This window comes from Protomyctophum parallelum (assembly GCF_964188405.1).
Source record: "Protomyctophum parallelum genome assembly, chromosome: 14".
Taxonomy (NCBI): domain Eukaryota; kingdom Metazoa; phylum Chordata; class Actinopteri; order Myctophiformes; family Myctophidae; genus Protomyctophum; species Protomyctophum parallelum.
The window spans coordinates 19,039,272-19,051,274 of NC_139709.1; the positions used below are offsets into that span (position 1 = coordinate 19,039,272).

At 40.3% G+C, this 12,003-nt stretch overlaps 1 protein-coding gene and 1 long non-coding RNA gene across 5 annotated transcripts; one reads left to right on the forward strand and one right to left on the reverse strand.

Annotated features, from left to right (window-relative positions):
- The first annotated feature begins 1,592 nt into the window (after positions 1-1,592).
- ltb4r2b (leukotriene B4 receptor 2b) lies at positions 1,593-8,143 on the forward strand. Of its 4 annotated transcripts, none has more exons than XM_083781695.1 (5): positions 1,593-1,721; positions 5,316-5,904; positions 6,367-6,567; positions 6,854-6,897; positions 7,839-8,142. In XM_083781695.1, the coding sequence occupies exons 2-5, from the start codon at positions 5,332-5,334 to the stop codon at positions 8,107-8,109; spliced, it is 1,089 nt and encodes a 362-aa protein (XP_083637821.1). In that variant the 5' UTR covers positions 1,593-1,721; positions 5,316-5,331; the 3' UTR covers positions 8,110-8,142. The 4 variants fall into 4 exon arrangements, with proteins under 4 accessions (XP_083637821.1, XP_083637822.1, XP_083637820.1 ...); XM_083781696.1 differs by lacking the exon at positions 1,593-1,721 and adding an exon at positions 1,743-1,901 and having other exon boundaries at positions 6,367-6,483; positions 7,839-8,143; XM_083781694.1 differs by lacking the exon at positions 1,593-1,721 and adding an exon at positions 1,743-1,901.
- Positions 8,144-9,170: 1,027 nt separating this feature from the next.
- On the reverse strand, positions 9,171-11,128 carry LOC310871464. The gene is made up of 3 exons (XR_014570304.1): positions 11,033-11,128; positions 10,447-10,478; positions 9,171-9,398 (listed from the first exon to the last, which is right to left on the reverse strand). It is a non-coding gene; the product is annotated as an uncharacterized lncRNA (long non-coding RNA).
- Between the last annotated feature and the right edge of the window lie 875 nt (positions 11,129-12,003).

The window sequence follows — 12,003 nt, forward strand, 5'->3', positions numbered from 1 at the left end:
GCAAATACGACCTGTTACATCACGAATCAGATTTGATCATATCAGTCCATAGATCTGGGGGCCCCGCGAAGCGCAGGCCAGAGGGTTAGTCTGTCCTGGAGAATTCTGACCTGTCACTCTTTTTACCAGCCACTATATAGAAATCCGTCTTGTCACTGAGTGACCTTGCTTGGGCACAGCTCGGCCGCACACTCTTAAAAGTAATGGTAACTGCTTAAAGGGTCTACTTTCCCCCATCACAACTCCTTGCAACATGCAACAACTTGCAACCAGTATCCCCAATGGCAGTTGCAAGGAGTTGCGAGTATATAGTTGCATTGATAGTTTGGGCTTTACTTCCCAAAGAAAGTCACAGTTTTTCACCACTCGTCTCCGATGACCCCGATGACCCATGTCTTCTGCAAGTTGATGCATGTTTTCTGTAGCTTTGTCAACAGCAAGCTATCAGATTACCTGATAACAACTGGTAATATCATTGCTGGTTGCAGACCATGCAGCAATGATATGATCAGTTGTTGTTCAGTAAGATAAGACAATAGGCTTTGCACATAATGTGGTTAAGTGCTCTTGTCAGAGCTGTGAAAGCTGCTGTTCATGCTGTGTCTGTGGGTGGCTCTGTGCATTATGTACGATTGTACGTAACAGGACACAGTGTGTGCCAGCAGGAAAGGGTCAAATCTGTCCTATTGCTGTATCCAGGTACCCTTGAACCAGGCACTTAAAAATTTAAACTCATCTGCTCTGGCCGAGTTGCTCACGGGCCAACAGTTAGATATGTAGTGTACTGGTATGTGAAAGTGGAGCAGAGCATTGAATCATCATCATCTTACTCATCTTTACCTTTATGCCACACCCCGGAAAACAGTATTGCTTCAGTGTGTTGGACCTGTGCGAACTAGTAGCTAGCGGGTCCTTAAGTTATTTATGTGCAAGTTAGCACTTGTGCATTCATCATCCTCAACAGTGAATGTATATTACGCAATATGTTTGAGAATAATTGCCCCTTGTGTATGTATGTAAGTATGTAGCCCTATTTGTGTTATTATGGACCATCTGCAATTGCCTGGGGGATGAGAAATATACACTTCCTAATTCATGGGATGAGGGGAATATTTAAAGCAAATGTTTGTTTATTTTTTTCATGCGGCCATCAAACTATTTTTATGGCATAAACACTGAGGATATATTGTCCAAGATCAGATGTGTAATAGTCCCTGCTTAAATCATGTGTGTGTGTGTGTGTGTGTGTGTGTGTGTGTGTGTGTGTGTGTGTGTGTGTGTGTGTGTGTGAGAGAGAGAGAGAGAGAGAGAGAGAGAGAGAGAGAGAGAGAGAGAGAGAGAGAGAGAGAGGACATAATAGGAAATTAAGTAAACAAAGAGTGAGTAAGAGAGAGAGAGAGAGAGAGAGAGAGAGAGAGAGAGAGAGAGAGAGAGAGAGAGAGAGAGAGAGAGAGACGACATAATAGGAAATGAAGTAAACAAAGAGTGAGTAAGAGAGAGAGAGAGAGAGAGAGAGAGAGAGAGAGAGAGAGAGAGAGAGAGAGAGAGAGAGAGACGACATAATAGGAAATGAAGTAAACAAAGAGTGAGTAAGAGTGAGAGAGAGAGAGAGAGAGAGAGAGAGAGAGAGAGTGAAACATAAGGACAGGCACACCTCTCCATTCACAGCATGTTGCAGCCTGTGGGGCAGCACGTTATTCACTTTACTGCACACTGTTTAGGTAAGTAAACATACTCCCATAAAAACATGAGCTTGAGACAACTGTGAGAAGAACAGAATAAACAGTAAGACGAGAATAGAATGTTTAGACTGGAGAGGCGGTTGGATATTTAATACTCAGATTTAACACATACTGTAGAATTGATATGACATTCATCGCATACTCAGCTGCTTGACAAAGGTGAGCTAATGATCTTCTTCACAAAATCCTTCTCTTGAAAGTTGCTGCTTGTATTTACCAGATCTACACTTCAGGGTTCCTAATATATTGCTCAGATGTTCAGGCAGAGGAAATGTATTCTTATCTTTGAGAAATTATATTGATGATACTTTGTGGGTTACAGTGTCTCCCAGGTTGAGGTGAGAGAAGTCTGTACTATATACTAAAAGACTTAAAAGACCTGAAATACAAATAGTTTTTGTACTTACATGAAGCACTAACTAAACTAAGTATGATGTTCCATTCATAACTTGGTGTTTTATTGCAGATTGCTCTTTTTGTATTTCTGCTTTTGTCATTCTGGCTCATTCAGGCAAATATGATATTTTATATAGCTTCTGCAAAAAACCCTCGAAACTCCAACATTGGTGGCTTTCATGTTTTGTTTTACTTAAATGTGTTGATTTCATTGGATTGGCTTAGTTAAGACTTTCACTATCGTATCCATTGCTTTAATTAATCAATTATTTGATTGACAAACGAAATACATTATTCAGCCCTAACATGTTATTTCGGGAATAGAACGCTTTTCGGTGAGCTTCTGAGGCTGTGCTTTCTAATGTTAATCCAACTCTGCTTTGAGCCTTTGACTCATTAGTATGTTTACTGTTTTACTCTCATGTAAAGGCATCCTGGGAAATAAACAGTGGACTTTGGAAATGCCACAGTCAGGATATTGGGATTCAACTGTGACATGAGGAACTAATGTTTTCTCACACAATGAATTTGCTTCCAACTGTTTGAGAGGTTATTTGAAAGGTTTTATCCTTGTGGAAAGTTCAAAACTTTGAGAAAGACTGATGAAGACGTGTTAATCCACACCCTGTGTTTTTTTTATAAATAAAAAGACTCAGTCTGATGAAGGGCATGTGAGCCCTTTAGGAAAGGCCCATGTGAGCCCGAAATGTCACAGCACTTTAGGGTGTAATACATTTATTTTGTGAAGATCGAGAAAGACACAGGAAACATCCTTTTTCATTCAGTGAATGGATGACTGTGTCGTAATATGTTTCGTTTCTTTATGACAAAGCATACTTCTAATATTTGACATGTTTTATCATGTCTTCATAGAACCTTGCCAATATACTTTGGCTCAGTGTGAATGTTTGGGAAGGTCTATGTATTACGGTTGTTTTATGCCATGGAAAGGAATTTCCCTCTGGGGACAGTAATGTATAGAGTGAGTAAAGTACCGTAACCGTGTAAAGAACTACTTTTGAATTGTAGCTGTCACATGGCTCCAGCATATATCATATCAGCTATCATTGCTTTCATATCATTTACTGAAACAGTATCTTGCAACGTAAAGGCTAAGAATTATACATATAATTCTCATTGAAGTTAAACCATGAAGTTTCAGGCTAATTTAACTGCTTTAGTACCGCTTTATAGAGATCTACCTAGTTTGTGGGGAAGCTATGGGGAAGCACTAATTATCAGATAGCAAAGTCTGAAGAAAACTAAATCTCAGCTATTCTTGATTGGGACCATTAAACTGAAAACAGTTAAAAGAAGGAGAGAGAAGGTGGCCTGCATGATTCAATCAAGTATTTTCATTGTTCATTTGATTCCTTTAATGCTAACTGCGCTTCTCCTCATTCCCTGGTGTCTATATTTTGGGCATGTTATGTTATATGTAATTTTTTACTTAATTTTTTTTCTCACAATGTATCGCAGCTTGTTTTTTTAGCTTATTTGAAGTGCCTAAGCCCCAAAGGACCACTTCACCCACCGTAATCTTCATATAACTGATGCTCAGTTTAAGATGGCACCATCTCTGTCTACTCACTCTGTATCACTGTATCTTGGAGGGGCTGTGGACAGCTTATCTTGAAATCTTGTTTGAAATCTTGTTTGAAATGACAAACCTACCTACCAATGATGTCACTGCTACCAGTGACATCATTGGTAGGTAGGTTTGTCATTTCCAACAAGATTTCAAAACATTTAATGATACAAGAACAAGGCTTCTATTTCAGTTATGTTCCAGAAAGATTAAAGGCTGCATAGTTTATATTAACTTGGAAGCCCAACGATGATGTCACTGGTAGGCAGGTTTCAGAACTGTCCCACCAATGACTCAGAGACACCTTTTCCACCGGTTGGTTCCCAATGGGAAGTTCTTTTTGGTTCTTAGTCCATGAGCCAGAGCTCCAAAGTTGGAACATTAATTATGAATTGAGTGGGCAAAACTATATATCTATATTTAATTGTTTATAGGATCAATATAAGTAAATATATAAAAATAATAATAATACAAAAACATTGATATATATGATAACCCTTCCACAGTAATAGCTTTTTCATATTTTCTATTTCTTGCATATTTTCCAATATAATGCCTCATTTGCATATTTTAAAATGTAAAATTTGTAATACAATAAATCATTGTCTTCGTGTAAGTAATCAACTGTGGAAGTTTCATGGTCTCTCTCTAGGTCGCCCTCAGACTAGCCTTCCATCGTCGCTTCCAGTCATCCCGGTTCTCCATACATCCACAGATTTGGTGGAAAAGGGGTGATTAGACGGAAATTGTGCCATCTTATAAAATGGGTGAAGTGCTCGTTTAACATCAAGGCCGGATCTCTGTAAATGCTCTCTGTAATTGCTCATGGGGTATTGTTACACAACATGGAGTGTAATGAGAAGAATTATCAGCATCTATCTCGACTCCTCTCCCATGGGTCAGATGATGGTGCTAGAGAAAGGAAAAGTTCCAGGGGACCCCCACACCGGCGAGCCGTCCTGCGTCTGAAACGGTCCAGAAATGACAGAGTTATGGTGTGGGGGTCCCCAGGGGGTCCCCGGAACATTCAGACCACCAGGAACATGCCCAGGGGGCCGGGCCGGTTCCAGCGAGCCGCCCCGCGTCCAAAATGGTTGAGAAATTACAGTATACCGTGTGGGGGTCCCCAGGGGGTCCCTCTACTTACTGTACTGTACTATACTGTCACACCCAAAATCATCATATATGCAGTTAATATGTGTATGTATGTTAGGCTGCGCAACAGTGACACTGTAAATCAACCAAAAGCTATTTTCGTGCTCGGACACAGCCAGCCAGCCAACCAGGGACACATGCCAAAATTATAAAATGACTTTAACTTTATATATTGTCAATTACGTCCATGAGAGGGGGAGAGGTGGTGGAGTTACTTGTTTTAGCAGACAGTCTACTTACTCTACTACATTAGTCTTGAGGGTCTAATGGAGTTAATAGGTTTTGTCCAAAGCCAACTTCCAGTGCTCTGCCTCTAAAACTCCTAGAATTCAGGAAATGCTTAAGTGTCATGCATAATGTGTAGGGAACTCTATTTGGCTGTAGAGGTCATGTTTCAGGTCAACATTTAACTGTCATTTGTCTCACTCCTCCAGAACCCGTCACTTTAACATGAACAATCCAAATCCTCCCATTCCACACGTCAATGCCACAAATCCGGAGGACGATAGCCTGGTGAGCAATGACGTCACAACAGCATTGGGTGCCCTCATCCTGGGCGTTGTCTTCCTCCTGGGGGTCCCTGGCAACCTCTTCATCATCTGGAGCATCCTGGCTCGCGCACGCCGGCGTTCCATCACCACCATCCTCATCCTCAACCTCGCGTGCGCGGACGGCTTCCTCATGGCCCTCACCATCTTCTTCATCATCTACCTGGCCAAGCAGTCGTGGGTCTTTGGCGACGCCATGTGCAAAAGTCTGTTCTACCTCTGCAATGCCAACATGTACGCCTCCATCTTTATCATCACGGTGATGAGCCTGCACAGGCTGGTGGCCATTGTGTGGCCAAATAAATTGCCCGTTCTCGCCAGCAAAAGAATCGTGGTGAGGGTGATCTGTGGGCTGTGGGTGCTGGTCTTGTTCATGTCCATCCCCGCCCTGGTGTTTCGGGATGTGAGGGAGGATGTGGATGAGCGGAACAAAACCAGGCTGGTGTGCGCCTTCAATCACCCTAAACCTACACATGTAAGTGCATAATTAATGGGGCCATGGACACAGGTTTTCAAAGTGGGGGCTGTCATCGGGCACTATAGGTAGAATTCCAAAAAGTGAAACATCTAAATTATGTCATGAAACTATATGCCATGCATCATCAAATTATAGCTTGAGCATATTATTTTTTGAAGGTTGGGAGTGAAAGTGTTTATATCTGGTAGCATTGTGAATCCTTGAGATGATCAAGTAGGCATGTCAGATCATCACCACATACCTTAATCTTAAGTTCTTAACCCATAAACCCTGGCATTAAACGTGCCATCACCTGTGATAGAAAACATTTGTGATGTTTCTCTCTCGTGTCTTTTCATGCTCTTGAGGTTTATGACTAAAAGACAGATCCAGTCTTGTTTGGAGGAGCCAAACTATTCACAAAGCAATCATTTGGAGTGAGGACAACACGTGCTTATCCTGTTTTACCTGTGCACACAGGTGAGGTTTCAATATGCCTTTGAGACCGTGTCGGGGTTCATACTTCCATTCACGGTCATTGTGACCAGCTACATCCTGATACTACGACGTCTGAGACAGACCAAGTTCCGTCGCAAGGTTCGCAGTGAGAAGCTCATCTTGGCCATCGTGGTGGTGTTTGGCGTATTTTGGCTGCCCTATCATGTGATCAACATGGTGCAGGTGTGTGGTTGTATGCTTGTTGTGATCACTGATTTAAAGATCAAGCTGGCAGGGAAAAGGTGAAGGCTGAAGGGGTGCTGTAGGCACACAATTTAATTATACTTCATTGACCCCAGTCTACTCTACGCTGTCCCCTCCTGTTTTTACCTCTACACAAAATCTCTTTGACAAATGTTGTGCAGAATAGGGCATGTCATAATAGTTGGTTAACCTTAAAGGCCAACACTCAATCAAACCCCATCTGGTTATCTGAACGAATAATTATATGTCTGCTTCCGTCCTATAGGTGGCAGCAGAGTGGTACAAAGAGGACTCGCCAGTAAGAGATAAGTGAGTATCAGCTGTGTGTCCTATGTCTTATTGGCATGAGAAATTAACTTTCACATTTACACATTTAGTATTTAGTTAGCATTTGTTTTTTAACAAAATCAAATCTTAGAATATAAAGCATGAACTATATTATTATATTATTCAGATCATATTGCATACCATAAGGCCTCCAATACATTGATTTAATACTTTAAGACACGCAAAATACAGCCCCCTGTGTCTTCTTAACATTAAGAACAAGGTGGTTGTCATCACACTACTTTACAAAGCTCTACCTCTAAAAAGTAGTCAGCTAAATTCCTATCCTTATCCAGAAGGGTTAAGATGGCAGTATCATCCGAGAATTTAATGATGTAATTATTCAGGTTGCCACTTCTACACTCATTTGTGCCAAAATGTGCTGACCTCATCACATTTGTGATGACGGCTGTGGCCGTTTTTAGACCAAGGAGTGTTTTTCGTGCAAAAACAAATGCTTGGAATGGATTCAGAATCATGAAAACCTCCTAGTTTCAGTAGTTTGACATGTCACATGCTACTTAAAGCATAATGAAATTAGGAAAATGTTTCCTCTATGGTGTGTTATACAAAAGTGACCATAACATTATTTTGCGATGTTTCCGGCAGAGCAGGCCTCTTATTCTGTGGACCCCAATGACTAAATGAATAGAAAAAACACAAATTAAAAGCACAGCATGACATCATAGGTCCTCTCAAATTTTGGGCCTGTGGCTATTAGGCTTACATGCCCAAAGCAGGGATAAAGGAGATTAAAAGTAAATGAATCAAGGGTATTATTTGTTCATCAGATAAGGTCATTCAACTATTCTTTGTCAGGCAATAGGCATTATCATATATCACTCCGTTGTATCAGGGACGAGTGGAGACATACAGTACATGGTTGTATTTGACCGTGTCATTTTCATCCTCTCTCCCTTCAGGTTGGATCACATTTGGAAGTCCAGCCGTGCCGTGACCTCAGCTTTGGCATTCATCAGTAGCTGTGCCAACCCTGTCCTTTACACTTTTGCTGGAAAGTCCTACATCAGGCAGAATGGCTTGGGATTCATGGCTCGCCTCTTTGAGGGTACATCAATGGACCCCACAGGGAACAAAAAGGGTGCTCATAGTAGTGCAGCAGACAACAGTATGGGACTACAGTCTACTGTAAGCAACGGTGCCAATACTTCTGTGCAGAACCTAACCCAATAGAACCTTTGTGACCACGCCAGCACTCTACGCTGAATGAAATGACATGGAGTATAAAATCAGAACATTGTAGTTCCATTTACATACAATAGTTTGGAAAAAGTGTATAATAAACCCATCATAATTGTCTACAGTTATGTCTAGGCTGTATTCTAGGCACAATTGAATTAAATATAAATGACTAGTTCATATTGGCCAGTGGCCAATTACTTGAGCATAAAGTGTGGCCAATATGACTAGCATAAATAAAACAAATTCAAATGTCAGTTGACATTAATCTAGGCTGGCCATACAGGAGAAACCGTCACTGCTGTACTCATTTTAATAAGGTATAGCTGTGTATGCGGCTATACTTTTTTTTTCAGATCCTATAAATTACATTCAAATACAATTTGAATGTGTGAATACTGTCAGTGTCAGTTTATAACTGGGTAGTTGGATGAGTAAATTCATGCAATACTAAAACTTAATCACCAGCTCTGTAATTTAAAACTATTGGAAACAAACTTCACTATACTGTAAATGCAACAATTTTGTGCCATTGTTTTGTGTTCATCATACTGCATTTAAACGCTACATTATAACTTAATTGCTTTATTTTTTTACATTAAAAGATTAATGCCATTTTGGGTAGTACTCTTAATTTCCTTAGAGGGAACTCTGATACAGTAGTTAAACATACTGTTCAAACCATGAGTGAAGTGACGTCAAGGAGGATAACTGGAACATTGGGCATTTCTGGGCACCTTTTGGAATTTTAAGTTTTACATTTGGGTTTTTTTGAGGGGCAAAGGTTACTCTACAAATCCTGCAATGTCCAGTCACTAGAGAAAGGGACAATAATGCACTTTCAAATAATTTATTCTTACATACATTTACATTTCTGGAGCTGTATTCATTCAGACAGTGAGCTAGGCATTTTAAATCTTGTAACGTTCATGAAAACACTCCCTAGACACCCTTCTGCAAATAAACCAACTTAATTTTTAAGGTTTGACATAAGTTAAATACATTTTATACATTTCAGACTTTTATATTAAGAGCACAGCACACAATACTTTTAATTAAATTATAGTTTATTCACATTATTCAGTTATTGAAAAATTTCCCAATACTTAGTCATCCAGTCCACTGTCCAGTCACCACTACCTAAAGCAGCAAAAGAACAACATTTTTAATAGTCTGAATAGTAGTTCCAGTCTCAAGCTTTAATAAATACAAATCATGGAATTACACATTTAGCCGACACCATAAGCTTACCGTTAGGTATAATGATCCAAGCTCTCCACAAACTATTGGGAGAGGAAAAAAAAATGCCCATGATTAAAGTTCCTTCAACCAACATGACAAACTGATGCAACATGGTCGAGGAGAATCAAACCCATCAGTGCAGTAAGTATGTAATCATGAGGTTCAGGTGAAACACGGACTGCAGATCATCACTTTAGGTTTGACTTTGACTAAAAACTGTAGGTGAATTTGAGGTAATACGGTATTATTTTGTTACACCTGCTTGTGCTTGCAATATAAGCACGCACACACACACACACACACACACACACACACACACACACACACACACACACACACACACACACACACACACACGCAATGGGATGTTGAGGTTAGCTACACACAAATAGGCTACAGACCATCAACAATCGGTTGTTTTATGGAAATGAATGGATTGAGTAGCCCATCAACAGTGCCCTTTGAGAGCAGATTTGAAGGAGTCAAGGGATTTGCATGTCTTAATGACTATTGGTAGGGCATTCCATATTTTGGTGGCATAGGAGCGAAAATAATTTAGTCCCTCGTTTGTGCAGAATCTGGGTTGCACATTTTGTTGAGCCCCCACTGGTATTATGGATGTGGACTTTGTTGACATTAAGGAAGTATTTAGACAGGTACATGGGTATCTTGGTGCTGTATCGAATCTTGTGGACCAGACCCATTGCAAGATGCTGTACTGTAGTCAATCCTGTCTGTCAACCTGACCAGTTTGTTTTGGGAAGTCTGGAGCCTATTAAGGGCCTTTGAGGTGCTAAATGTTATGATTAATTGAAAACGGTCGACCCTCTTGTAAACAAGTGTAATGCTTTATTATGGTGTCGTCCACACAGTTAACAGTTTTTTAATTGAGTTGTGCTTGAAATGTACTGTTATTCTGCAAACTGTTACATAGGCCTACTTCAATCAAATCAATCACGCACGCCCAGTCCCCACTACCTAAAGTAAAAGAAAAACATTTAATAGTCTGAAGTTCCTGTCTCAAGCGTTAAATAAAAATACAAATTACAAATCATGGAATTACACATTTAGCCGACACCATAAGCTTACCGTTAGGTATAATGTTCCAAGCTCTCCACAACCTATTGGGGGGGGGGGAAATGCCCATGATTAAAGTTACTTCACCCAACATGACAAACTGATGCAACATGGTCGAGGAGAATCAAACCCATCAGTGCAGTAAGTATGTAATCATGAGGTTCAGGTGAAACACGGACTGCAGATCATCACTTTAGGTTTGACTTCGACTAAAAACTGTAGATGAATGAGGTAATACGGTATTATTTTTGTTCTAACATTACACCTGCTTGTGCTTGCAATAGACGCACACACAGCAATGGGATGTTGAGGTTAGCTACACACGCTAGCACACGAATAAGCTACAATGACCATCAACAATCGGTTGTTTTATGGAAATGGATGGAGTAGCCCATCATTCAACTCACTCAAGCTGCTATAATTATTAGACATTATAAAAAGCATAGAGGCCTACATTACAGAACACGGCCATCCATGACGTTCCTAAGTCCTTAAACCCACGCCACAGAATTTTTTGAGCGACTTTGCGGGGGAAATTAACACTACGAAACAAAATGAAGCAATAAACAAAGTGATCTAATAAAGCAATTCTTCTTACCAGTTACAGTAACGCCACACATTGATGGATCATCAAACAGGAGCACATGTGTCCATTAAGCGTCCATGCGGTCCACCGCATGTTGTTGTGGACAGACAGTGAAAGAAAGAGAAATGGTAATGAGACCGCGGCTGAATTTATGTCTTCATCAAAACCACGTGTTGTTGTCCGCCTCCTCCCGTTTCCGGGTCTTCCGCAAGGAAAATTGGTCTGGCGCACTGCCACTATCACTAGTAGTACAGCAGATAATAGGAACGATCTTTCACTTGGTGATACAAGCGTGAAATTTGGCATGAACATGCCTCTGGGTCACCTCTTTAACTTTTTTAACCGAGCCAACAAAAATCCAATATGGCGGTCATTTTTCAAGATGGCCGCCAAATAAAAAAGGCCTTTTGTGGCGGTTCTGGACAACCATGGGTGCGGCCGACTCGAGACCGGGCACTGCACTCCCTGTGGGTGTGTGGAACGTGTGTGTCGAATTTGAAGTCGGTGGGGCGAACGGTTCTCAAGTTACGTGGATTACAGATGTACACACGCACACAAAATTCGTGCAATATAGCAGATCATTGGAACGGTTGTTCGCCTGGTGATACAAGCGTGACATTTGTCATGAACCTTCCTTTGGGTCAACTCTTTAACTTTTTTAACCGAGCCATCCAAGAATCCAATATGGCGGTGCTATTTCAAGATGGCCACCACATCTAATTGTTAGCCTATGTCTACATTTCTTACAAATTTTAGGAAAATTTTCACCATTATAGATATATATATATATTTATTTATTAATTTATTTTTATTTTTTATATTCTTTATATTTTTATTTTTATTTTTTTGTTATTATTTTTAGTTTTCATACTGAAAATGGTAGCATGCTAATGCTAAGTTAATGCTAACATAATAATGCTAACATGGTAATATGCTAGCATGCTAACATGATAATGCTAACATGCTAATTAGCATTAGAAAAT